The sequence below is a fragment of the Dermacentor albipictus genome, unplaced genomic scaffold, assembly GCF_038994185.2.
Source record: "Dermacentor albipictus isolate Rhodes 1998 colony unplaced genomic scaffold, USDA_Dalb.pri_finalv2 scaffold_18, whole genome shotgun sequence".
NCBI classification, from domain to species: Eukaryota; Metazoa; Arthropoda; class Arachnida; order Ixodida; family Ixodidae; genus Dermacentor; species Dermacentor albipictus.
Window position 1 is genome coordinate 6,980,845 of NW_027225572.1, and position 26,353 is coordinate 7,007,197.

The 26,353-nt window shown below is 49.6% G+C and overlaps 2 protein-coding genes across 17 annotated transcripts in view; one reads left to right on the top strand and one right to left on the bottom strand.

The window, feature by feature from the left end:
• The window catches only part of LOC135908735 (uncharacterized), a 1,076,237-nt gene that overhangs the window by 745,934 nt on the left and 303,950 nt on the right, over positions 1–26,353 (top strand). For all 16 annotated transcript variants that reach the window (XM_070529152.1, XM_070529157.1, XM_070529150.1 and 13 more), the window contains one exon: positions 20,822–21,003. In XM_070529152.1, coding sequence (XP_070385253.1) covers positions 20,822–21,003 — 182 coding nt within the window. The remainder of the gene's footprint in view (positions 1–20,821; positions 21,004–26,353) is intronic.
• On the bottom strand, positions 11,142–12,616 carry LOC139052097 (cysteine protease ATG4B-like). The gene is made up of 2 exons (XM_070529200.1): positions 12,596–12,616; positions 11,142–12,017 (listed from the first exon to the last, which is right to left on the bottom strand). The coding sequence occupies exons 1-2, from the start codon at positions 12,614–12,616 to the stop codon at positions 11,142–11,144; spliced, it is 897 nt and encodes a 298-aa protein (XP_070385301.1).

Sequence of the window (26,353 nt, forward strand, 5' to 3'; positions counted from 1 at the left end):
TGCCGCCCAGTTAAAAGATGACATTGGCGAGCATAATCATTGGGTCCCACCTGTGATTAGCACTGGCGTGTTCATAGAGCTTGATCCAGTCGTCGACATCCTGTCCCTCCAGGCCAGAGAGCACACCTGGGTCACGATGTGGGGCAACCGTGACGATTGGAGCAGTCGGAGAAACCAAAGCCGTTGCAGTGGCGGGCTCGTCACCGGGAGGCATGGTGACAAGCTCGGTGTGCCGACCACTTCGGAGTTCCGTGGTGAGGACGGTGATCGCTGACCTCCACCAGAAATGTTACGTGTGGAAATACACAGACGAAAGATGCTATTTACACGCTATTTACACTGGAGCCAGGCAGCCAGGCTCACACTCGCTCGTGCCAAGGGCACCGACCAACTTCGTCGTTCTCGCGGCGGCTCGTCTCTTGAGCATCGCTCGATGATATCGTAATATAATTCTAGGTGCGGCTTTCTTTTTCTATCCTATTTCTGACAACCAACGTTCACTCTCACCTTTTAGTTTTGCTAGCGCCAGTATTTGCACCATGGGCTTTTTCTCCCGGTATATTTCCCATTTACTAGCTATTTTCTCTAGCGGCAACTGCGCCTTCTTTGCCTGCCTGTGCTCTCCGGATACTTTGTCGTTCGGCGATCGCTTCTCGTATCTCCTTGTTTCATCAACTTTTCGGTATCTTTTTTTTTTCTTTCCAACAAACATGTAGTTTCTCTTTCCGTATTTCTGTCGTTATTACACTTAGACGCCCACTATATACCCACTTTTTATTTGCCCATTTGCCGAGTTTTTCCTCGACTCTAGTGACTACATTTGTTATTTGTTCAGCGTTCAAATTTGGACTGGCCATTTTGCACTCTTTGCTGTATTTCCCGACAACATATCCTTTTTTCAAAATGATGCGTTTATGGTCACTCCCTATGCTGCTATACCCTTCCTCATCAATGACCATTTCTCTCACCTTATCACGCATTCCTTGTGTCATCAGACAGTAATCAATGGTGGATTGCCGGTTTCCCGTTTCCCACGTGATCTGACCAAACTTAGGACCTGTATTCACGATAACGAGGTTATGTTGCTCACGAAGGTCTAGCATTGGCTTCCCTTTGTAGTCAGTATAGCCATCTAAATCCTGTATGTGGGCATTCATGTCACCCAATAGAATAATTTCAGCACCATTCCTGAAACCCTTCATATCAGCGCCTATGCACTCCACTAACACTTTATTCTGCTCTGTGCAATAATTTCCGGTCCACGAATATGTAACGCCCAGCCAAGTTTTCTTCCGACTCATTGTACATGATAACCAAAGATGCTCTAGACATTTTGAATTCACTCTTTTCCATTTGGCTTCCTGATGGATGAGCATTCCAACTCTCCCTTCCTCTCTTTCCGACTTAGTTGTGTTGCACCCTTCCCAAACATAATTCTCAATCATTGGCGGCTCTTCTGAGTCATTAAGGTGAGTTTCTGTAACCGCATACACCCCTATTTGTTCTCTATTTAACTGCTCCTCAATCTCTGCCCACTTTTCCCTTCTTCTGCCGCAATGCATGTTTATGTAGCCTATTTCATGGCGATCTTTCTTTCTTGCTTTCCTCCTTTTTCTGTTATTGACGGCGATGCTATACTAAGGTTCCCTTAGGGGACCTTCTTCATTGCAACCTTCCCTCGCCTCCTGAGCTCCTGTGGGCCCCCTAAATGAGCAACAGCGCGACCAGCAAGTCTCCAGCCCACTTCTCGTGCTAGCCTGTAATTGAAGTGGATCCCGTCTCGTTGAAAACCACCACACCTCACTTCCCTGTTTACTTCGACCACCTCGAAGCCTTTCTCTCGGCTTATTTTCTATATAGCCTCATTAGCAGCCACTACGCCTCTGTATGTGACTGTGACGTACAGGCACCTCCGGCACCGTGCACCCCATGATCTGCACCTCAGGAGACAGCTCGCGCAAGTGGTCCACCCCCTTCGCGAAGCGCTGCGCTAGTCCTGTCCCTTTCCTGTTTAAGACGTCATTTAGTCCACCTGCTGCTATGACAAGGTTGCGCACGGGGGCATTTTCCGCGAGCTTTGCGCTTTTGCTCACCCCATAAAAGAACTCAGCGTCCGCCTTGGAAATGTCCCTACCGCTATTGTTTTATCGCACCCGCCGTGGTTGCTTAGTAGCTATGGTGTTCGGCTGTTGAGCACGATGTCGCGGGGTCAAATCCCAGCCACGGTGGCCACATTTCGATGGGGGCGAAATGCGAAAACACCCGTTTACTTAGATTTAGGTGCACGTTAAAGAACCCCAGGTCGTCTAAATTTCCGGTGTCCACCACTACGGTACGCATCGTAATCAGGAAGTGGTTTTGGCATGTAAAACCTCATATTTTTTTACTCTTTTATCGTCTTTCACCCTGTCCACAATTGCTTCTGAGCACCTAGCCAGGTTTGAGTCGCCGGCGAGAATCACCATTTCACCCTCTACTACCTCTCCCTGCTTCCCTTTGTCTTTTTCCGCGTGATTTGGACTTGACAGGGGGCACTGACCCATGCGCTCCTGCTTTTTCCGTGCGGCGAGATCAAGGTAGGTGCAGCTCTTTCCAGCTAACCCGTCGCCACGTCGCACGCATTCCACCTACTTTGCTGACACTCCCTACCCTGTCACGTTGGGAGACTGCGTTCTATTGTCACGACAATTCTCGTTCACAATGGTGACCCTGTTCAGGTGGCCCTGTTCAGGTTTTCCCCGGCTGATTCAAGTCTTTTTTCCACTACCTTTACTGCATCACCATCCCCATTTACCTCATTTTTGAGCTCTTCAACCTGTTTGACAAGCTCTTCCTGGCAAGCCTCCATTTTCTTCTGCCTGGCATCGACATCACAGTGTGTGCCGATTGACTCGGTTCCCTCTCCGTTCTCATCCGTCCCCTCATTTGCTTTTAGGGACCTCCCGCGGACTGCCTGCTTTCCCGGCTTTCTTGCCATGGATTTCACGGCTTTTTAAAATGAAAATACTTTAATACTATAACAATGCACAGCACGTGCCTTTTAGCAATGACAGATACGCGCAGGATCAAAATCCTCAAAGTGTCGCAAAGGAACTCTCACTAATATTTCAAATGCAATCAGTGCGGTGGAGACCCCAGGTATGACAGACACGCTCATGCACACGCTCAACCACGCGGCCACGCTCTCACTTTCCTACCAAAACACACACAGTGAAACCACTAATAGCTATTAGTCTTGCCACCTCCATGCTACCATTTAAAGGCTCCAAACACTCAACGTTCCACCCGGCTGCACGTATTGAAGCACGGGGCGCGAAAGGACGTTCTAACCATCCTGCAAAGCCAAATGTACACGAAACACACCCGCGCACACGAAATACGAGAGACAAAAAAAGAAAACCACCCAATTACTATATAAAGGCAAAAAAAATTCATCAAATCTAAAACAGAAGCAAGCGCGAAGCATGCACAAAAACCTATGATTTGTTCTGTTCTGTTCAAAAACCTATGATTGAACTGTTATGATGTGTTCGTTCCGTTTTCTACGACGCACTCACATGTATTACGGAAATTTTGTCCTCTAAAATAGCCATCGCATTCTTTTTATGCGATCCGTCTCGGTTGTTATGGCGTTACAGATCAAAAAGGCAATGCTGAAGCACATAGCTCATACAAGTATCATGCTGGTCCACCAACGGCAATGATCGCTGTGTTGAGCAGCGCCATCGGCTTCATGCGGGAGGCTAGCGTATATATACAGTGATTTCATGCCTACTAGACCTGTAAATGCGTGAGAACGATGTCGGTGCATAAGAAATATTTATTAGCGCCTGCCGCTTAGATGTCTCGCGATTGTCTTAGGTTGGCCGTACACCAGCATGCGCACTTATGCTTTAGTCCTTACGCCAAGCGATCAGATAGTGAGCAGATTAACCATTTCATGCTGGTACCACAGAGACGCCGGTTTTCTTTGAATTAAGACCGATATACGCAAAATAGTTCACAACACATACACACACCGGGGTTGATAATGCGCGCCACATGTTCGCGCCCCCAACAGATAGTTCCGAGCACTGTTATCGATGCGCCGAAAGGCTTCCCTGAAGACCTTATATCAACGCACATTGCGTAAATTTCTCGAAGTGCGATCTAAAACATCTGGAAACAGTTTCGCAGCACGCGACAATACTTTCTAGCAGCGACGCACCGGATCGCACAAGCCAGACAGGAGGAAAGGCTCGCCGCGCGTAAAACCCCTTAAACTTCGTAAAGTAGCGACACTCTCCTCCTCCGCCTTCATTGGTCCTCGTTTTTCCTCTCTTTCACGCTCCCTCCTTGACCGTGGCGCCACCTACACTGGTCGAGGGTAGCAGCAGCGCCAGCATGCGCTCCTCGCTACTTCGTAGACGCTTCTCTAGCGAAAATGGCGCGGAAGCAAAGCGCGAGGGTCCATGTCATGTTATTAGGCCAATGGGCACCCTGCAATGAAGTTTGCCTGTACATATCGCGCCACCTAGCAGCGGCGGTTAGCACCCGCGGGTAGGCTGTCACCGTCATTTCACCATTGTCCGTTGTGCATTCAGGCCCGCCTGAAAGCCTGCTTTTCCAATGTTCCACTGGATTCGCCGCGGCCTCTTGGCAGCTCCTTCGTGAGAAGTGTGAATAATAAGAACAAGCACAGATACTGCTGCGTTAAGGCTTGTCACAACCGCTAAGGGCATGTCTGTATCAAATTGCACCGCTTCCCTTGAAAACCAGGGGAAGCAACCCGGCGGCTGAAGTGGATCGTCGTGGTTCGTGTCGGTCTTGCGAATTTCTGTTAAACGAACTAAGGCGTAAATGGCAAAAACAACAAAAATAAATAAGAAACAGAACCAGCAGCGACATCCAAAAAAGCACAATAAAGCGTCAACTGCATAAGAAGGCGTGAACTCATTCCCGCTCTAGTAAATAAGTTTAGATTGTTGTTTAGCTCGTCTTGCTCCTAAACAAACGTGCTGTTGTTACGTGTCATATCTAGCTTCGTAGGCGCTTCGGGCTGGATCCTTGTACGCACTTTGTTTATTCCTGCGCCAAGATCACGACGCGAATGCTGGAACTGAGCTCATTCCTGCCGATATTTTCTCGCACTTAGAAAAACAGAACTATCGTTGGAGTAGACTGCAGCACAAGTCGAGTACTCGAAAATTAGCATTTCGCTCGCGCACGATAGCGCATATTTGTTCAGTCTTCCCGTTATTTAGTCTCAGCTTATTGTTTTCTATGATGCTTCAGCGGTAATGCCCCATCACATACGAGCCCGAACGACAGTACCAGAATATGCTCGAGGCACTTTGCCAACGGAGAAAAAAGCACTTACCTGCCAATTTGCCAAAACCCCTACAATTGTGAGGTGCAAGGCACGCTCCAAGTAATGAAGCGACAAATGATAGTTGAAAGACGTCCACGGCTGTATTTGCTCACTTAAATGGCATAAAATAATGATTTGTTAACTCACTTTCAGTTCGACGTCGTAAGCATGCTTGCTTTGTTGTGACAAATACTTCGCGACCTGTGGTGGTTGCTTAGTGGCTATGGTGTTGAGCTGCTAACCACTAGGTCACGGGATTAAATCCTGGCCACCGCGGCCGAATTTCGATATGGTCAAAATACTCAAACGCCCGTGTAATCAGATTTATGTCTACGGTAAAGAACCCCAGTTGGCACAAATTATTCGGAGCCCCCCACCACAGCGTGTCTCCTAACCAGATCGCGGGTTTGGCACCTAAAACACAACAATTTAATTTAGGCACCCCACTGTGATTTCCGTGCTGATTACTTCTTTGACAGGACGTACATATATATATATATATATATATATATATATATATATATATATATATATATATATATATATATATATATATATATAAATATATGTGTGTGTTGAAGGCCCCTCGCCTTCGCTCAGGGGGTCCGCGAGCCACGACCAGCACGACAAAGGACCAAAGGCGCAAGGTCCAAAAACCACTTTATTTACGATAGAATGTAGCACTCAAACAATTACCGCAGCCTCGCGGCCAATAGCAGAAAAGAACAAGGCACAGAAGCAAGCAGAAAAATGGCGAGGCAACAAAATATACAAGCCAAAGAGAGCGACGAAAGAACGGCCGCTACAAACCATCAACCAACACAATCTTTCGGGCGATAACAGAATGCACAAAGCGCAGAAAGCAAGCAAGCACCGAACCAGGCACGCAGATAGTCCCAAAAGCGAACAAGAGCACTCTTTCATGCAGACACAATACAAAGACGTTTTTCCTCCTGCTCTGCAGCACGCTCGGAAAGAAACCTACCCCCGTATGCAGAAATGCAACTTAAGTTGAAGCCCATGCTTGACTTGATTTGAGTGACGCCTATCGGGAACGCGCCGAGGGAAACGCAGTGAGCGTCTTTGGGCACGTTAACGCCAGGCGTCATCTAAATGAAGTCAAGCATGTGCTTCGACTTAAGTTGCATTTCTGCATACGGGGGTTAGACGGGCCACGCCTCACCAGCGCCTCCCCAGGCTCACGCCCCGCAAAAAAGCGCTGAGTGCCGAGACCCCCGAGTGCCGTCTCCGCTGCCTTCTTATCGGGCCGCCGCCTTCCCGGCAGTCTCCGCGCGAGTTCTTACGATACCGCGATCGATGCGCTTGCTCCATGCGACGAGCACCGTTGTGGCGCGCGTTTCAAACGCTTCCCCCGTGCGCGCTGCAGAGAGGGTCCAAGGGCCCGACACTCCCCCCCGTACAAGACCGGACACCCGCCTGGGTGTCCACAACACTGTCACAACACTATGTAACAACACTATGTAACACTATGTAACACTATGTAACAACACTATGTAACAACAGCACCATGCATCGTCCTAGTCGAGTACATCACGGGTGTTGCGAAGCAAAAGGTTCGGGGCAGTTGGCACGCGATGGGCTGCCATGATGTCTGGCGTCGTTCGGAGCAGCACGTGACGGCTCCAATTGGCGTGCGCTCCAGGCGTGCGCTCTTTCAGAGACAATGCACTTTTCGCCCAACCGACACTAGCGCACATCGGTCGCCTCGTTGAGAGGCCGACGACGTAGGTGATGTTTCGATGGGCCGCCGTGGCAGCCAGGCTGGTCACGCCCGTTGGAGTGGTACTGTGGAATTCTGCGTAAGGCGAGGATATCCAAGGACAGCATATGTACAAAATTCGCGATTAACAGATAATGGATGTTGGGCACAGCCGCGTTAACTGCTGAACTCGTTTAATGAGTGAAGCACGGTTAGCTGTCTGATGGGCGCTCGTAGTACACTTTGAGGTCCTGCAAGCTTACGGGCCCTATTACTCTGCTGCCGTGTTTTTTCCGCAGGAGGTACACCAAGCTAGAAATACGTTTCGCGATCACGTAAGGGCCATCCCATCTAGGCGCGAGGGAAGCATCAAACCCTTTTGCAGCATCGCTGAGTGGGTGCGTGCGGCGGAGCACTTCGTCGCCGACCGCGAACTCCAGGGGCCACCTGCCTGTGTTGTATTGCTAGCCATGTTCCAGGCGGGCAAGGTCCAAGTTTTCCCTGGCCTCCTTCAGAGTGTGGGCCAGGCGGCTGGAAAGAGTTTGTGTGAACGTGGAGTAATCGCAAGTTGGTAATTCAGAGCCGTTGGTGAATGCATGCTCAATAGTAAAACGGAGCTCGCGACTGAGAAGAATAGCCGCTGGCGTAAACCCCGTCGACCGCTTTACAGTGGTCCTTGTGGCGAAAGCCATCTCCTGGATACGAACGTCCCAGTCCTTGTGACACCCGGTGAAAGCCACCACCATTTTCTTCAGGTTTCTGTTGGCACGCTACGTGATGTTGGCTTGAGGGTGGTATGGTGTCGTCCTTTTGTGCTGCACGCCAAGAGCTTTGCAAGTGTCAACGAATATCATGCCCGTGAAATATGTGGCATTGTCCGTGATAAGCTGCGCTGGGAAACCGAAACGGGTGAATGCTTCCAAGAGCCTATCCCAGATTATCTCAGAATCCAGCTTGCGTAGTGGATACAGCTCTACCCATTTTGAGAAATGGTCAGTGACCACTAGCAAGTATCGATTCCCTTTAGCTGACCTGGGGTATGGGCCCATAACATCACATGCCACAATTTCCCGTGGGTATCGGCTCTCAACTGGTTGCATGAGGCCTGGTGGCTTCCCTCCCCTCGGTTTCACGGTCTGGCAGGTGGGACATGTGCGAACGTATCTGAAGACATGCTTTCTCGTGTGCGGCCATGTCGCGACGCGATACAACTTCTCAAATGTTTTCTTGCCATCGCTATGACCGGCGAGCCGGGTATCATGAACGTACTCTAGAAAAGGCTTGCGCAGCTTCCTAGGCACAACGACACGGAATGGAGACTCACCGCAATCCGTATCGGAAGCAGGTATGTACCGCATGAGCAGGCCATCTCCTTCTTGCATGTAGCAGTCGTAGTTTCCGCTACCGGCAGGGTTGGCGTCGTCCAGTGCCTTGCTCCACAATGAAACCTAGGAGGTTGATTCTGGTCGAAACCAGTTGAACCTTCCGAGGGTTAATGGTGATGCCTGCGGCCTGCATTCGTTGTAAAACGGTGGCTTGGTGAAGGAGATGCTCCTCCAGGGTATTCGAGAACACTACCACGTCATCCATGTAAGCCATCGCATAATTGAAATTCGCGTCTTGAAGCACAATATCTAGTACACGCTGAAAGGTTGCCGGTGAATTGCACAAACCAAAAGGCATTTAGACGAATTCGAACAGTCCCCGATGGCAAGTGAATGCAGTCCATGCAATATCACAGGGGGCGATCGGAATTTGCAGGAAGCCCCTGCTGCAGTCTAAAGTAGTAAAGAACTTTGCGGACCCAAGTGAATACATCACTGAATCGATTGATGAGATTCGGTACGAGTCTCGAACTGTGACAGCGTTCAACTGATGGTAGTCGACACACAACCGCGCCGTGCCATCTTTCTTTGGTGCTAGTACAACTGGGAACGCCCAAGGGCTCTTAGACGGTCTTACTGCACCGGTAGCGATCATTTCGTCTAGCGCACTATCAAGAAGCGCTCGCTTGTGGATGCTCAGGGGTCGCGGGTTGAAACGAATAGGATGGGCGCATCCGGTGTTGATCCTATGAGCAAGCACATTAACGCTTCCAGGAGCTTCCGTGAATATTTCGTCAAATGGTTTAAGCGCCGCCTCGATTTTGGTCTTCTATGCCGGAGATCCTGTGAAAGACTTCAGAACAGTGAGAATACCACTACCAGTCTCGGAGACCGCAGAGATATTGGCGGTAAACAGATTTGACTGTGGTTCTCCTGGCTTAGTCATGAACTTGAGTGGATGTGCATGCATGTCGTATTGGTAGGTGCCTTTAGAAAGATCGAGAAGGATTCCTGCTTTGGCGATGAAGTTACGGCCCAAAATCACAGGATAAGAAAGTCCTGGAAGGTGTAGGAAGCGTTCCCGGAATTTTTATCATCAATGGGAACCGTTAACCGGGCTGCTGACGTAGCTGACGCAACGTGAGCGGATGCCATGCGAAGGGTCGTGTTTACACTTCATAAGTGTAGACGTTTCGTCTCGCAGGCGCTTTTGACATGATTGCCGAAAACTGAAACAGCAGAGGCGGTGTCTAAAATAGCAGGTACTTCTATTCCGGCCATTCTGACCACCGCCAATGGTGTTTTGTCAAGGTGGGCGTCAAGAAGACTGAACGTGGACGGCAAAGCCCTCACCATTTGTCCGAGATCCTGGGCCTTCGATCTGGGGGGTGACACCTTTCCAGTACAGCTACTACCGTTGTTGTCGGTGGTGATTCGAGTGTGAGGATCCGTTTCTTTCCCCCTCTCCGCTGCCGAGGTTGTCCGCGGCTCAGCGCCATGGCAGCAGGATGGCGAGACGACCAAAACACCCGGCTTTTCGTAGTCTTGGACACGCCTGCCCCCGCTCGGTGCTTGACAGCCACTGCAAGATGCTTCGATGTTGCGAGTAACACCACGTGGAGGTCGGCTGCTGCCGGAGGGGTCGTTCCGGAGCCTGCATGGTGCGAGGGGACGTCGGGGCGCGGTAGGTCGTTGGCCGGCGACTGGGAGCTGCTCACCACCGCCAGCCCTCGTCGTTTCCCTGCTGGCGGGAGCCAGGAGGGCTCGGGGCACTGGCTCTTGTAGTGGCCTCGTCCTCCACACTGGAAGCAGACTGGAATGCTCCTGCATGTATCATCTGCGCCTGATTGGGCGGCAGCCGCTACAAGCATGCGGCGGCCCCGAGTGTCTCGCAACGTTGTTGCAGGTTCCCGGACCGGAGGCCGGAAAGGTACCTGGGTTGCAAAGGTGCGGTGAATGAATGGATCCAGTGCCCTTGGTGGCGGTACCATATTCCCCGGGCTTGCAATTGGAGAACCGCGCCACGCGCAAGACGGCTCGAAGGAGGCTTGAGGCGGGGGTGGAGGCTGGTAAGTGAGCTCGGCCAACATCGCCGCCTGAATATCGGACGCCCCTTTAGCGAGATCGTCAAGGGAAGAGAAGGTACGGCCCCTTAGATAAGCCTGGAAGCGTGGGTGAGCTTGCCGGATTGCCCGGGTGACTCTTTCTGTTTCGGGTGCTGAAGGGTCTGCACGCTCGTAAAGCTCCTGATAGGACCGTATGTATTCTTGGAGGCTTTCCTCCTCCGCCTGACTACGGGCACGAAGCTCGTCTTTCATGCGGACAACGTAGTCGGGGGGAAGGATTTCTGCTCGCAGTAGCTGCTCAAAGTGCGCCCAACTTTGGAATGACTGGCGACGACGCCAGCGGGCGGCGGACCCAGTCAGTGCGGCGGGCAAAACACGCTGAAGAAGAACGTCATCCGTAATGGCTTCCGCATTGCGGTTATCTTCCATTTCCTGAAGGAAATCCACCACCGATTTCTTATCTGTGTGGCCTTCATATGTAGGCACAGCGAGCTGCAAACGGAAACTGGTTGCTGGGGTTATGGTTGTTTGATGCTCGAGCAGCGCGGTCAGCTGGGCAATAATGCTGGACATATCTTGTGTGGGCGCGCCCTGGTCCTTTTTATCAGGCATCGTACTAGTGGTTTGGCGAGTATGATTTTCAACCCCTCCCTTCTTGACTTTACCCGACCGTAGGTGCATTAAAGTGCCCGCGGTGCATGGTTTGGTTTGCCACCAAAAATGCCCAGGGACTGCTTCAGTGCGAATGTCCTCTTGAGGCCACAATAGTAGATTGGGTTGATTTCACTCAGGCCAAGCCTCAGAGGAATAAAGAGCACAAGAGGCTTCCAAGAATCTGCTGCTGCAGCTGCAAGTCCATGTGACTGCGTCCGATTTCTAACGCCATCCTCAGCATCTGATGTCTCAACTCTGCATACTTTCCTTGTGTCGTCCATCACTACAACACTGTCCATGGCAACATGCATGGCAAAAGAGCTCCACTTGTCAAATGCCGACAGCTTCCTTAGTACGTGAGCAATGGTATTAGGCCCGAACCATTGGCCCACGGCGTTGCCTTTCGAAACACCCATCTGTGCAGTCTGATGTATTGAGTATGTGCAGTTCTTCTTGTCCTGAAACATGCGCAGGCCACGCAGGTAATTTTCATCTTTTGCTTCTCGTGACCATTGCCAATCTTTTCCAAGGTGTCGTCGCATGAGGGCCTCAGCAACTACCATTTGCCCACACCGAAGCATACATCCCCAACCTGTGTCAGAGGTGTAGTCTGTTCCACTAATTGCTGGGAAGTTCCTTCGATAAGCCAGCCAGACCTTTGATGTAATATTGTTCCTGAGGTCATCAAGTTCATGAAATGTGCTGTATTTTCTACCCAATATAAATACAGGTTCCTCAGATGGCTTGAAGTCGTCATACTCTACAGCTCCGACTCCATAAGTTAGGGTTTTCTTTTTTGGTTTTCCTTTTTTCTCGTTGTTTTCTGTTTGTTCTGGAGTACGCTTCCGCACCGCAGGGACCACGAGCACGGGAACAAGGGAACCGCCCCCATCTCGAGGCAGCTGGCAATTCCCCCTAGGCCTACTTGTTTCGCTCCGACATCGGGCCCCACGTTGGGCGCCAGATGAAGGCCCCTCGCCTTCGCTCAGGGGGTCCGCGAGCCGCGACCAGCACGACAAAGGACCAAGGGCGCAAGGAACAAAAACCGCTTTAATTTACGATAGAATGTAGCACTCAAACAATTACCGCAGCCTCGCGGCCAATAGCAGAAAAGAACAAGGCAAAGAAGCAAGCAGCAAAACAGCGAGGCAAAGAGAGCGACGAAAGAACGGCCGCTACAAGCCATCAACCAACACAATCTTTCGGGCGATAACAGAATGCATAAAGCGCAGAAAGCAAGCAAGCGCCGAACCAGTCGCGCAGATAGTCCCAAAAGTGAAGAAGAGCACTCTTTCATGCAGACACAATACAAAGACGCTTTTTCCCCCTGCTCTGCAGCACGCTCGGAAAGAAACCTAGACGGGCCACGCCCCACCAGCGCCTCCCCAGGCCCGCGCCCCGCAAAGAAGCGCCGAGTGCCGTCTCCGCTGCCTTCTTATCGGGCAGCCACCTTCCCGGCAGTCCCCGTGCGAGTTCTTACGATACCGCGATCGATGCGCATGCTCCATGCGACGAGTGCCGTTGTGGCACGCTTTTCAAACGCTTCCCCCGTGCGCGCTGCAGAGAGGGCCCAAGGGCCCGACACTATATATATATATATATATATATATATATATATATATATATATATATATATATATATATATATATATATATATATAAAAGAAGCTGTGATAGCTGTTGTCGTAGCATAGATAAAGTGCGCGGATGTTCCTTTTGTTTACCACACAAACCAATCACCACAAAGGCGAATTGACCACGTCAGTGCAAAGGTTGAAAGGTGCGTTTTGTTTCGTCTCGGTTGCCATGTGTGTCTCTAATGAGCAGAATGTAAGCATGATCCTTGCCTTGGGACCTGCAAATGGCAACAAGAGGAAGGCCGCATATATATATATATATATATATATATATATATATATATATATATATATATATATATATATATATTGTTGCGGGAAGAAAGCAGGCCCACGAGTGTAAAATAACTTATATTTACAAATGATGGATATGGCGTTCAGGCAACCGCCAGACTTCGTCTTTCTCTAGTCCAACTCAACGTCTTCCTTCACTTCACCGTAACATCACCCTCCCGGTGGGGGAGCTCCGTCCCGGTGCAAGTTAAACAGCCTCACTTATTGGGGGGACATAGGGCTTGAGCCTGGTGACGTGAACAACATCACTGGTTAAGTTGGGAGGCACGGAAGGCTGACCGAGTGGGGCGATCTCGTAGGTCACGTCGGACAGTTGGCGTAAGATCTGGTACGGACCAGAAAAACGGGACAGTAATTTTTCCGACAAGCCGACACGACGTGAAGGCGTCCAGAGAAGGACAAGGGAACCAGGTGAAAAATGGTGGTCTCGGTGCCGAAGGTCGTAGCGTCGCTTTTGAGAAGCTTGCGAGACTGTGAGGCGATGACGGGCGACATCTCGGGCCTGGGCGGCTAAGTCAATAGCCTCGCGAGCGTAAGCAGTGCTGGGTGACTGTACTGCGGAAGGTAGCAACGTGTCAAAAGGCAAGGTGGGGTCGCGGCCGTACAAAAGGAAAAATGGTGAAAATCCGGCAGTGTCGTGACGGGACGAGTTGTATGCGAAAGTGACGTATGGTAAAGCGACGTCCCAGTCGCGGTGATCGTTGGAGACGTACATGGCGAGCATTTCAGTGAGTGTGCGGTTGAGTCGCTCTGTGAGGCCGTTCGTTTGAGGGTGGTACGCGGTAGCAATCCGATGTTCTGTAGAACAGGAGCGGAGCAGATCATCAACGACCTTCGATAGAAAGTAGCGGCCGCGATCCGTCAGCAACTGGCGAGGGGCGCCGTGGTGCAGGATGACGTCTTTTAGTAAGAAGTCGGCGACATCTGTAGCGCAGCTGGTTGGCAGGGCTCGTGCGATGGCATATCTAGTGGCATAATCGGTTGCTACAGCAATCCATTTGTTTCCTTTGATGGAAATTGGAAACGGACCAAGGAGGTCGAGGCCCACACGGAAGAAGGGCTCTGTAGGTATATCAATGGGTTGAAGCAAACCAGCGGGAGGCATAGCAGGCGTCTTCCGGCGCTGACACAGGTCGCAAGAAGCGACATAACGGCGCACAGAGCGATAAATGCCAGGCCAGAAGAAGCGGCGCCGCAGGTGGTCGTAAGTACGAGTGACGCCCAGATGTCCAGCAGTAGGAGCGTCATGAAGTTGCTGGAGCACGGTGAGTCGAAGGTGCTTGGGGACGACTAGGAGGAGCTCCGGGCCGTCAGGACGAACGCTACGACGGTATAAAGTTCCATCGCGCAAGGTGAACATCCGAAGGGACGGGTCATTGGGCGAGGAGCTTAGGCGGTCCATAAGTGTTCGAAGAACAGGATCCTTGCGCTGCTCGTCGCCAATGTGGAGGAAGCCGGAGAGGGACAGAATACTGATGTCCGAGTCTGCATCGGTATCGTCCGGTTGATCCACGGGATTGCGGGACAGGCAGTCAGCGTCTTTATGCAGGCGTCCTGACTTATATATAATAGAAAATGTATATTCTTGTAGGCGCAATGCCCAACGTGCAAGTCGTCCAGTTGGGTCCTTCAAAGAGGAGAGCCAGCAGAGGGCGTGATGGTCGGTGACAACGCAGAAGCTCCGACCGAAAAGGTACGGGCGAAATTTCGCGACCGCCCATACGAGCGCGAGACATTCTCTCTCAGTAATGGAGTAATTTCGCTCGGGCGTGGAAAGGCGGCGGCTAGCGTAAGCGATGACACGGTCTTGGCCCTGTTGACGCTGAGCGAGGACAGCGCCGATGCCATGACCACTCGCGTCAGTTCGTACTTCAGTGGGCGCAGAAGGATCAAAGTGGGAGAGAATCGGGGAAGTGGTAAGCCGCTCAATCAGGGTAGAGAAGGCTTTCTCCTGTAGCGGTCCCCAAGAGAAAGAGGCGTCTTTCTTAAGAAGGTCAGTGAGAGGGTGAGCGATGTCCGCAAAATTTTTCACAAATCGCCGAAAATAAGAGCATAAGCCCAGAAAACTACGGACATCGTTCGTTGAACAAGGTACAGGAAAATTTCGCACGGCGTGAACTTTCTGTGGATCAGGTTGGATTCCGGCGGCGTTGACGAGATGACCAAGCATGTTAATTTCACGGCGACCGAAATGGCACTTGGAGGAGTTTAGCTGAAGGCCAGCCCTGCGAAACACGGAGAGTATGGTTGTGAGGCGCCGCAGGTGGCTCTCAAAGTTCGGCGAAAACACAATCACATCGTCGAGGTAACACAGGCATGTAGACCACTTCAAGCCGCGCAAGAGAGAGTCCATCATGCGCTCGAATGTAGCTGGCGCATTGCATAATCCAAAGGGCATGACTTTAAATTGGTACAGACCGTCCGGTGTGACAAAGGCGGTTTTCTCGCGGTCCATCTCATCGACGCTAATCTGCCAATAGCCGGAGCGGAGGTCAATTGATGAAAAGTATTGGGATCCGTGAAGGCAGTCAAGAGCGTCATCAATGCGAGGCAAGGGATAAACATCCTTCTTTGTTATCCGGTTGAGGTGACGGTAGTCAACGCAGAAGCGCCACGAGTTATCTTTTTTCTTTACTAAGACAACCGGTGATGCCCACGGGCTACTGGAGGGTTCAATGATGTCCTTGTCCATCATCCTGTCTACTTCTTTCTGTATGATGGCCCTTTCTGTTGCCGAGACACGATATGGCCGCCTATGAATGGGGCTGGCGTCACCGGTGTTGATGCGATGCGTGACAACAGATGTCTGGCCAAGTGGACGGTCGTCCAAATCAAAGATGTCCCGATAAGATGACAGGAGATGACGAAGAGCTGTTGTTTGCTCGGAAGGAAGGTCGGGGGCGATCATCTTAGAAACATCGTCCGCAGGCGTCGAGTACGAAGGAGTGGATGACAAAGGTCCGTTCGTGCTGAGGAAGGATTCAGAGGTCAAAAAAGAAATCTGAAATTCTTCCAAAGGAGTGATATGCCCTATGGCGATACCGTGTGGCAAAACATGTGACGAGAACCCAAAATTGAGGATGGGCACGCGAGCGCAGTTTTCGCGGATCCGAATTAAGGTGCTCGGTAGGGCAATATTACGCGACAAAACCACGTCAGTAAGCGGCGACAGGACGTACTCGCCATCAGGTACGGGAGGACAGGGCGTCAGCAGGACATTTGTAGCAGCCTGTGGAGACAGCCTTGCAAATTCAGCAGCACATAAGCGGTGTGGAGCACAAGTGGTTGCGTCGGCAGGAAGCGGCAGGTCCAACTGTACAACACCTGCGGAGCAGTCAATTTGGGCAGAGTGTTTCGAAAGGAAGTCGAGGCCGAGAATTAGGTCGTGTGGGCAGTGTTCAAGGACGATAAATAGAACAACGGTATAATGGCCCCCAATGGTCACACGTGCTGTGCACATTCCAAGGACAGGTGACGTACTCCCATCGGCGACTCGCACGGTGCACGGTACGGCGGGGGTCAGAACCTTTTTGAGCCGGCGGCGGAGAGCAGCGCTCATAACTGAAAGCTGCGCTCCTGTATCAACGAGAGATCTAACAGGAACGCCATCGACTTCAATGTCCAGCAGGTTTCCACATGTAGGCAGGGTCAATAGAGGATTTGTGGGCCGGGTCGGAGTTGCAGCTTCACCTCCGGGAGCTGCACCGCCTAGTTTCCCGAAGCGAAGCGACCGGTTGCAGAAGGGGACGAAGAGCGGTGAACGAGAGGCGAACGGGACCTACGACCTTGCGGAGACGGGGATCGGCTGGATCTTGGTGGAGCACTGTCGGCGTTGATGTTCCTAGTCGGCGTATAGGGCGAGAAAGTGCGATTGTCGGGTACTTGGCTGTAGTGACTCGGAGACGACCACCGAGGAGGCGACGACCAGTGGTTGCGGCAATGACGGGCGATGTGTCCAATACCGGAACAATTAAAACAGATGGGTTTATCATCCGCTGTGCGCCATTCAGCTGGGTTGCGACGGAGTGGTGGAAAGCTTTGCGTCCGGGAGCGAGCGGTCGGAGAAATTTGGTAGGTGTTGGTATGGCGGACTGAGCAGAGAGATGGAATGCCCAAACTTGCTATTTCCTCCCGAACGACCGCTTGTATAAGGGAGATAGCGGGTACGCTTTCCCGACAGTCTGAACGAACGGGAGCCGGGGCCATGGCCTCAAGCTCACGGCGAACGATGCGCGTTATTTCTTCCGGTCCTGCGGGCTGAACGAACCTCGGCGGGTCTTCGCAAGAAGATGTCGCGGCGGTATTGGGCAACCGGTCGAAAGTTTGAGTGACGCGGCGGCCCTTCGCTTGTTCGAAGCGCCGGCACTCCTTAAGAATTGCATCCACAGTGGCACAATCCTTACACATCAAGAGATTGAAGGCATCGTCTGCAATACCTTTCAATATATGGCCAATCTTGTCTGCCTCGGTCATGTTGTCATCAGCCTTGCGACAGAGGGCCAGCACATCCTGTATGTACACGACATAGGATTCTGTGGACGTCTGAGCGCGGCACGCAAGTTCTTTTTTAGCTGCCAGCTGACGACCGACAGGTCTGCCGAACAGGTCTCGCATTTTTTCTTTGCAAACATCCCAGCTCGTTAGGTCAGCTTCATGTGTGTCATACCATTGCTTCGCAGTTCCCTTCAGATAAAATATTACGTTTGCAAGCATCATTGTAGGATCCCACCTGTTGTTGTCGCACACTCGCTCGTACATCGTAAGCCAGTCCTCGACGTCGACGTTGTCCGTGCCACAAAATGTTCCCGGGTCCCGTGGGTGAGTGAGGATGACCGTGGGCACGGGCTGCCGAGGCGTTGTCGCTTGTGTCGGTTGATTTGCCATTGTGGCAGCACGTAGATGACGTCCGCTGCGAAGTTCCGTGGTGGTACCCCGCACCTTCCACCAAAATGTTGCGGGAAGAAAGCAGGCCCACGAGTGTAAAATAACTTATATTTACAAATGATGGATATGGCGTTCAGGCAACCGCCAGACTTCGTCTTTCTCTAGTCCAACTCAACGTCTTCCTTCACTTCACCGTAACAATATATATATATGTATATACCTTTGCACTGACGTGGTCAATTCACCTTTGTGGTGATGGGTTTGTGTGGTAAACAAAAGGAACATCCGCGCACTTTATCTATGCTACGACAACAGCTATCACAGCTTCTTTCCAACTAGCACCAAACGCGGCATGGTACTGCGGCCGGGGTGGGGCAGGTAAGGCAGTAGCTCGATCACGATATTTTGGTTTATTTCTTTTATTTGGGTCTGGATAACTCAGAAGAAGCCTGTTCGAGGGCGCTTCTTTATGATCCGAGTGGGAGCACAGTAGCGTGGTTTTCTCCATATTTCGCAGAGTTTACTTATCATTCGGTAAAAAAAAATTGGGCGCAACTAGTACGTCGCTGAAGATACCGCAGATAGACGTCCCTTGGCTGTGCCTTCAAATGTCCCATTGACACTTTGATAATCAGGATAGTATGTCTCGAAGTAGATAATTAATTACAATTACCTAAATAAATCAATAACAAAAATAACTGGCAAGTACTCCACTTTTTTATTTTCTTCGGGGTTTTCTTCGAGTAACGCATTTTTCATTTTTAACCTTACTGCACGATAATTAATTGCGACACCCTGTATATGCTAATCACCACTGCATGTAATTGACGATGTTTCCATCCCTAATAATTGTTGTAAATTATTAGGGATGTTTTTTTTTATGAGTCGTTAGCATTGCCTACTGGAAAGAGAAGCGATACTGAGAACACAATATTCGCGTGCATTTCACATGCCATTGATAAGACTGCGCCAAAGGGTCACTGAGCTCTATAGGTTTATTTTTCGTGGTGAACATACAGCAACACATACATTCTCTAGGCATAGGTTATCCATACTTTTAGAAATAATTTTATTGGCTCCCTCCATCGCGTTCAAAAATTTATTAAAATTCGCCCTGCGTGTAGATGTAAATATAATATGCATGTGGATGGTGTTTACAGCGTAAATTTCAAACAAAATATTGAAGTGACAAAATACGGATGAAGCAGCCGCCGCTAGTGCTTCTAATGCGCGCGTCCTCCTGTTGTCAGTATTTGCAGAAATAAAGCGAAGGTACGAATTAAAAGTCGTGCATGTTCGCCCCAACAATGATGCAGTAAGCTATTAGCCCCAGTAAAATTTCAAGCGCAAAAATATGTGAAAGTGAATAGGAACCTCAAATGATGTGGATGACAAAGATCTGGTAATGGCACTTTAGGTCTGTGTGGTTGGGGGGGTGGGGGAGGGCTTCGGCATTGCCCGTTGGGGGCTCAGCCCCCCTTAACCTCCGAGAAACTCCGGAGGGGGCTCGGGCCCCGGAGTTCCCCGCAGTCGGCGCCTATGCCAACCATAACCTTGTCTCGTTTCTAATCTATAAACAATTGTTGCCATGGAACAAGTAATTTTTCAAATTTCTGCTGTTGATTAGTGTCTCTGATACCGCGCTTGATAGCCCTAACCCTATCATCTTCTGCATGTATTTCTGTTCTCGACCAATAAAACCAGTTGGTAATCAGTACTCGTTTTTGTCTTTCTTTTGATAACCCTTCCTTTTGTTTTGTTCCGCACTCAATGCTTCGCACTGACAAAATGACGTCATGCAGATGAAAACGACAAGAAGTCGACGCAGCGATGCCACGACGATCATGAAGATGTTTCAGGTCTCTAGAAGAAATCACGCTGAGAACCGTTGTATGGGGTGAAGTATGGCACATCTGTTAATAGAATTAAGAGAGACCGACAGTCTTTATATATTGTAGTGCAGGGTCCGCATCACCTCTCTGAATACTCCGGACAATCATGAAATTAGTAACGTGGCTTCAATTCCAAAGGATTCGTTTATATTTAGCTGATAATGCTGGAACATCCATATAAAGAGTTGTGGAACCAGTTAAATGTTATCAACACGCGATAGAGGTTTCTAAACTTGTAGTTTGTTAACATAAAGGCAATGAGAAATTATTTCAACGATCCTTACTGTATTGGTGTTGTAAAGGTACTAGTCCCACACGGATACGCTGTTGTGGCTGACGAGAGCAATCGTCATATTTGCTCTTTCGCTACTATAGGGGAGGGTGCCTTGCAGGTACTTGATGGAACTCCATATATGCGGTATATATAAGCAATCCTGCGCTAGGCTAGTTCAATGGCCGCCAAGATGTTGGGAAGATGGCAGCTGAGGCGATGGTTTCTGCTCCCGAGAGAAAGCGTAGCAGCGCAGGCAGCATCAAGTGGCACAGACTGCGCCTGGGCCGAAATGACCATAGTGCCGTACTGGAAATGCTGACAGTGTGCGAACGCAAAACAAAATGAAGCGCGTTCAACCATAACATGCATCCAGGAAAGCGCGTAGATCCACCAGGCCACTGTTTGTTTTACGCTATCATATATTTTCTTCATTTGACCAAACACTGCGTTAAATCATGCAAACACACGTCTTTTGAGCTATATAAAACAGACTTCCCGAAAAATGCCCTAAATTCACAGTCAGAAATATTGTGTAGACGCAATCTTCTGCACTTGTGCAATTGATCGTGCTGACGGATTGCTCAAACACTCCGCTCTCGCACTTGCACCTCCTTCAGGAAACAGGCACAAGGATTAGCGTAATTTTTGTGATTACTGTTTTTCTATTATGTGCAAGTGTCCCCGCAGTTGCGGAAGTTTCACAAGCTCGTACATTCTGGCGGCAGGTACGATCGCTGTGTGGCGGGGAGAAGTTGTCGAAAAGCGTGGTTCTCGCCAGCATGGACACCTTGCCGTCGGTGGTGCAAGCCAGCGTGGTGGATGTCGCTGGCCACGCAGAGAACAGCGTAGGCGTTCCTTGTCATGCTTTTATTGGCCACTTGGACACCGTCTTCCAGCCCGGAAACTTGTGAGCATTATGCATGCGATTTCACTGAAGTAAAAGAAGCGTACTATAACGTCATTTCTTGGGGGCCCCGATGCTACAAAGAGTCTTGAGCAAGCTTCACTGTAAAGTCTCTGAGAAGCCTCAGTTTCGCTCGCTTCAAATTCAAGCAATATAAACAGCCTACACCACTTTACGGTTTCTCAGTGGCTATGACGTTGGGCTGCTGAGCACGAGGTCGCGTGATCGAATCGCCGCCACGTCGGCCGCATTTGGATTGGGGCGAAATGCGAAAACACCCGTCTACTTAGATTTAGGGGCACGTTAAAGAACCCCAGTTGGTCCAAATTTCCGGAGTCCTCCACTACGGCGTGCGTCATAATCAGAAAGTGGTTTTAGCCCATTAAACCCCATATTTTAATTTAATTTGCACCACTTTACGCTGTCTTGATTATTCAAAGCTTTTCCAAAGAACTGGTGTTAGCACAATCATTCCTGAAAAATAATCTCACGCTTTGCAGAAACTTGCCTGAAGTTCTGCCGCAATTTTGTTTAATGATCCGCAAACGCGTCCGCTAGCAGTGTAAGGATTAGCGAGACTGCATTGGAGACTTATAGAGGAAGGATCGCAGCACACCGAATGTTCAGATAGAGACACTGGGAATAGAGGCCAGTTCGGGCAGCGTTTAAATATATCCCATTCTCATGTATAGCCGACAATATCGACAAAAAGTAAAGCCTGGTTTTATCTGGTTTTCTTCAGTACTCCAAAACAAACGTGGATTGCTATTACGGCATTTTTGCAAAGACTTTTTGGGTTGGGTTTGCGTGATGGTTCTTCACAGCAATGTTTATTTAGCAGTGCGGGAAACTTGAAGGAAAAAGATTGCAATACTTTTTGTGAGTGCGCACAAAGTAATTGCTGTCGTCATTACCTTTTGAATTACGCCTTGAAACTGCACTTGGCGCTCTTCGCACATAGCACGTGCACCTTAGCTTCAGCGCATTTGTAGCCACAACTTTGCCTTCAACTAATCGGCACATCTATGTGCTATAAGCTGATAGACAGCCCTTCCGAGTGTCATCCTTGCTGAAGTTGACGCTAAAAATTTTGGCATTATCTAAGCAAACGAGTGGACATCTTGAAATAGCTTTTTGCATTGCACACACTTCGAATACTACTGCTTGTTAAGTGACGCTGTATTTCTTGCTCCCACATTTATTTCATATTGTATAATTCCTTTCATTTTCATTTTCATGCCATTAGCATTCTTAGGATCATTCACTCACTTTCCAGTGTCTATTGTTCTGTATGTCTGTTTCAGTTACCTGGCCGTTTCTGCAAATAGTGTCTTCACCTGTGTACACGATGTTGCTCAAACAGTCCGGTGACTCTTCGGCTTTTGTGAGAACCGAATAGGAGAAATCTAGACGATTTTACAGGTCCCTATCTTCCAAGCGTTGTTGCTGGCGCAGGTGGTATGGGTGAAAGGATGTACTTTAGAATCCTGTCTGTCTGGGCGTTGGCTGTGATATTGACGCCAGCGATGTGCTTCCTTTGTGGAGGTTTATGGCGATAAGAAGATGGGTGTTCACACCAGTTAAATTAATGTTATCTTTGTTTGTGCACGGAAAGCTTAAGAATAGTGCAATCACGACTCCCAGGAGGGCACGTCACGTGGTCTTTCTTTTGTATTTCGCTTGCATCCGAAGGAAGCTGAAAAACACTAATACTTAACAGGTGGAAAGAAACTGTTTATTCAGACGTATTGCCAACTCCTCTGCAATATTCCAATTGGATTTTTTTCCTGGCTTCCTTGCTTCAGAAATTGCTTAAGTATCCTTGACTAATTAGCTAATTAAGCAAAATGCAAACGTAGCGCTACACGCTACATAAAAAGTGAGCAACATGCATGTGGTCGCGTCTTCATAGAGTGCACCGCATCGTCATAGAGTGCATAGAGTTTAAACTCGGCCTAAAGTTAGCTGAAACACGCTACATATGTAGTGTTAGGAAGCGTTGCGAAGAAATGGCTTTATTTACTGGAGATGGACGATGATCATAGCGGGATCGTAGCGCAGCCTGGCCTCTCAAACTCGTCGTTCTCTTCGTCTTCTTTCTTCTTGTAGGTGGATTTCGTATCCGTTACATTTCCCCCCAAGCAGAAGAAGCCCGGCGGGCGAGTCAGGATGGACAAGCAGAGTCTAGAAAGGCTTCAGGCGAGCGATATGAGTTAGCTGAGCTCTGCTTGACCTCCGGCCATTGGACAGGAGGCAAGCTATGACGTAAGTGAGTTCGCTCAGGTGGTCCACAACTACAAATGGGCCTGAATATTGTGACAAGAACTTTTGGCACAATCCACGCTTGCACTGTGCTGCCCAAAGAAGAACCAAGTAACCTTTTTCCAACGATACTTGTACGTGGCAGTATTCGTATCACTCTTTCAAACGACTTTGCGAGGTCAGAGTACGAAGACGAGCTATTCGATGGGCTTCTTCGCCGAGAGACAAAGTCTTCGATACAGAATCGTTGCTGTGCAGAACGAAGGTTAAGAAAGTGTCCAGATGGCTTTGCGGTAACCTTTCATACAGGAAATAAAATGGGCTATAGTTCATGGTTTCGTGTTTCACCGTGTTGTATGCGTAAGTGATGAAGGGCAGCACGTCGTCCCAGTTCTTATTATTGGAGGAGACGTACATGGCAAGCATTTTGGTCAGCGTTCTGTATGTCCTTTCAACGAGGCCATCGGTCTGTGGATGATACGGCGCGGAATGACGGAACTGGGAAGTGCACAAACGAAGTAACCCTTCAATGGCATCAACAGTGAACTCGCGAACACGGTCGCTGATGATGACACGTGGTGGGCCATGACGAACGACCACGGAGCGCAGCAGGAAGGCCGCCACGCAAGCAGCGGCGGAAGACCATATGGCTGCAGTTTCTACATACCGTGTAAGATGGTCTACGCAAACAATTATCCAACGGCTCTCGTTGTTAGATAACGTGAATGGACCCAAAAGGTCAATGCCTACTTGCTCGAACGGTGTACTGGGCGGTGTCAATGGCCGAAGGGCACCCAGGGCTGCAGTAGTCAGTCACTTGTGACGTCAGCACGTTTACCAACTAGCAACATAGCGCTTGGTTTTTTCGTACATTTTGGGACAGTAAAAGCGCTCCTGCGTGCGGTGCAGCGTTCGTACAAAGCCGAAATGGCCGGATGTCACATCGTCATGCATGGCGCGTAGAACTACAGAGTGCAGAATCTCGCGTAAAACAATCAGTTTTGTAGAGCAATTTATCACGGACTGTAAAACGACCGCTCGTTTGAGAAGTACGGGCGGCGACAAAAAGCGGATCGAGGTTAACATCATTCCGTTGTTCTCGCTGAAAGTCTACCGCGTCAGCGAATGTAAAGTAACAGCAGTGAGACAGTTGTCGAAATTTTCAGCATCGCAGTCGGTAGTCGCAAGAGGAATCCGAGAGAGGCACTCTGCGTCAATGTGACGATGGCCACTTTTGTACGATACCACAAAGTCCTATTCCTGGAGGCGCAGCGCCCAACGTGCGAGGCGACCAAGGGATCACGCAAACCGACCAGCCAGCATAAAGAATGATGGTCGGTGATAATCTTGAATGGTCCACCGTAAAGTTAACAGCGAAACTTCTGTATGGCGAAAACAGCTGCTAGGCATTCTTGTTCCGTAACCGTATAACTGCGTTCAGATTTGCTCAGGCGACGGCTGGCGTATGTTTGGCGCCACTGCGACATTGAAGAAGCACCGCGCTCCTATCCCGATTCCGCTAGCATCAGTGTGAAATTCAGTTGGGCAAGATGGATTGAAGTGACGCAAGAGGGGTGCTAACGTTAGTATAAACTTCACTTGAATGAATGATGCATCACACTCTGGTGTCCAATTGAAGGATGCATTTTGTCGCAAAATACTTGTCAACGGGCAAACGATGTCGGCAAACCGGGGAATAACATGACGAAAATACGAACATAGGCCAATGAATGAGTGAAGTTCTCGTGCTGACTGCGGTTACTTGAAGGAGCTCACCGCTTCAATCTTACGAGGATCGGGACTGACGCCATCCTTGTCGACTAATTGTCCCAGTACCAGTGTTTGACGTTCACCAAACCGACTTTTTTAAAAAAATTTGGAACCAGTCCAGCTTTCTCGATGCAGTCGAGAGCAAGGCTGAGGCATTCGTTATGCTCTTCAAACGCGCTGCCAAAGATTACGACATCATCGAGGTAACACAAGCATATCTCCTTCTTTAGACCACGGCCATGAATTTGAACTCCATGAATCCATGAACTTTAGACCTGCGTCCATGAATCTTTCGAAGGTGGCAGGAGCATTGCAAAGGAGAAAAGGCATAACATTAAATTCGAATAGGCCATCTGGAGTCACGAAAGCGGTCTTTTCCTTGTCGCAAGCGTCCATAGGTACTTGCCAATATCCCGAACACAAATCAAGTGTTGAGAAGTAAGAAGCAGCGTGTAAGCAATCAATGACGTCATCGATTCGCGATAGTGAATAGACATCCTTCTTCGTCACTGCGTTTATATGTCTGTAATCCATGCAGAATCACCAGGAGACGTCTTTTTTCGGACCAGGATTACTGGGGCTGCCCATGGTCTAGACGACTCTTGAACGAGACCTTTGTTCATCATCTCCTTGACTTGCTCTGCAATAATTTTGCGCTCTGACGATGACACTCGGTAGGGCTTCTGGTGGATGTGGTGTGCAGAGCCGGTATCTATTCTGTGACGAGCGCGGAATGATGGTAAATGAAGGGGTGCATCTCCATTCATGAAGACGAATGCACCCTCATGCTTGGCAAGGTCCTGTACCAGTGCTTGCCATTCCGATGTACCGAGAGCCTCGCTGATCATACCAAGCATTAGCTCTTCAGAATGGCGATTATCGCAAGGAGAGCAAGCTGTACAGACGTCCGTAGTTAGTGCCGCTATTGAGCTACATGCGGCTTCATCGAAGAGAGCGATTTTCATACCGCGAAGAAGGACAACCGGCGTGGCGGAACAGTTCAGCGCCCACAATGTGGCGACTCCTTTCGTCATGCACACGACAGAGCAGGGCACAAGTATATCTTTTTGAGCACAGTTTATGCGGAGAGGCCTAACTACAAGGTCAACACAACCAGCATCAGCAGTAGTTGCAGAAACACGAATGGGCGTCAGGCACCACGATGGTGCAATCACTTCATCAAGAACACTGAGTGTGCCTGTGTTCCTGTCTTCACCACCCGACCTTTGTTCGGAATGTGCTGATATAAATAACTTGTTCAATGATATTTCGCCACAACCACAGTCCACGGAAGCGCCGCACTGTTCAAGAAAATCTATCC

Coding starts and splice junctions, on each gene's coding strand:
- LOC139052097 (XM_070529200.1), bottom strand. CDS start 12,616: ATGCGCATCGATCGCGGTATC. Junction 12,018..12,595: donor TGCGCATCGATCGCGGTATC/GTAAGAACTCGC, acceptor GGGAATTGCCAG/CTGCCTCGAGATGGGGGCGG.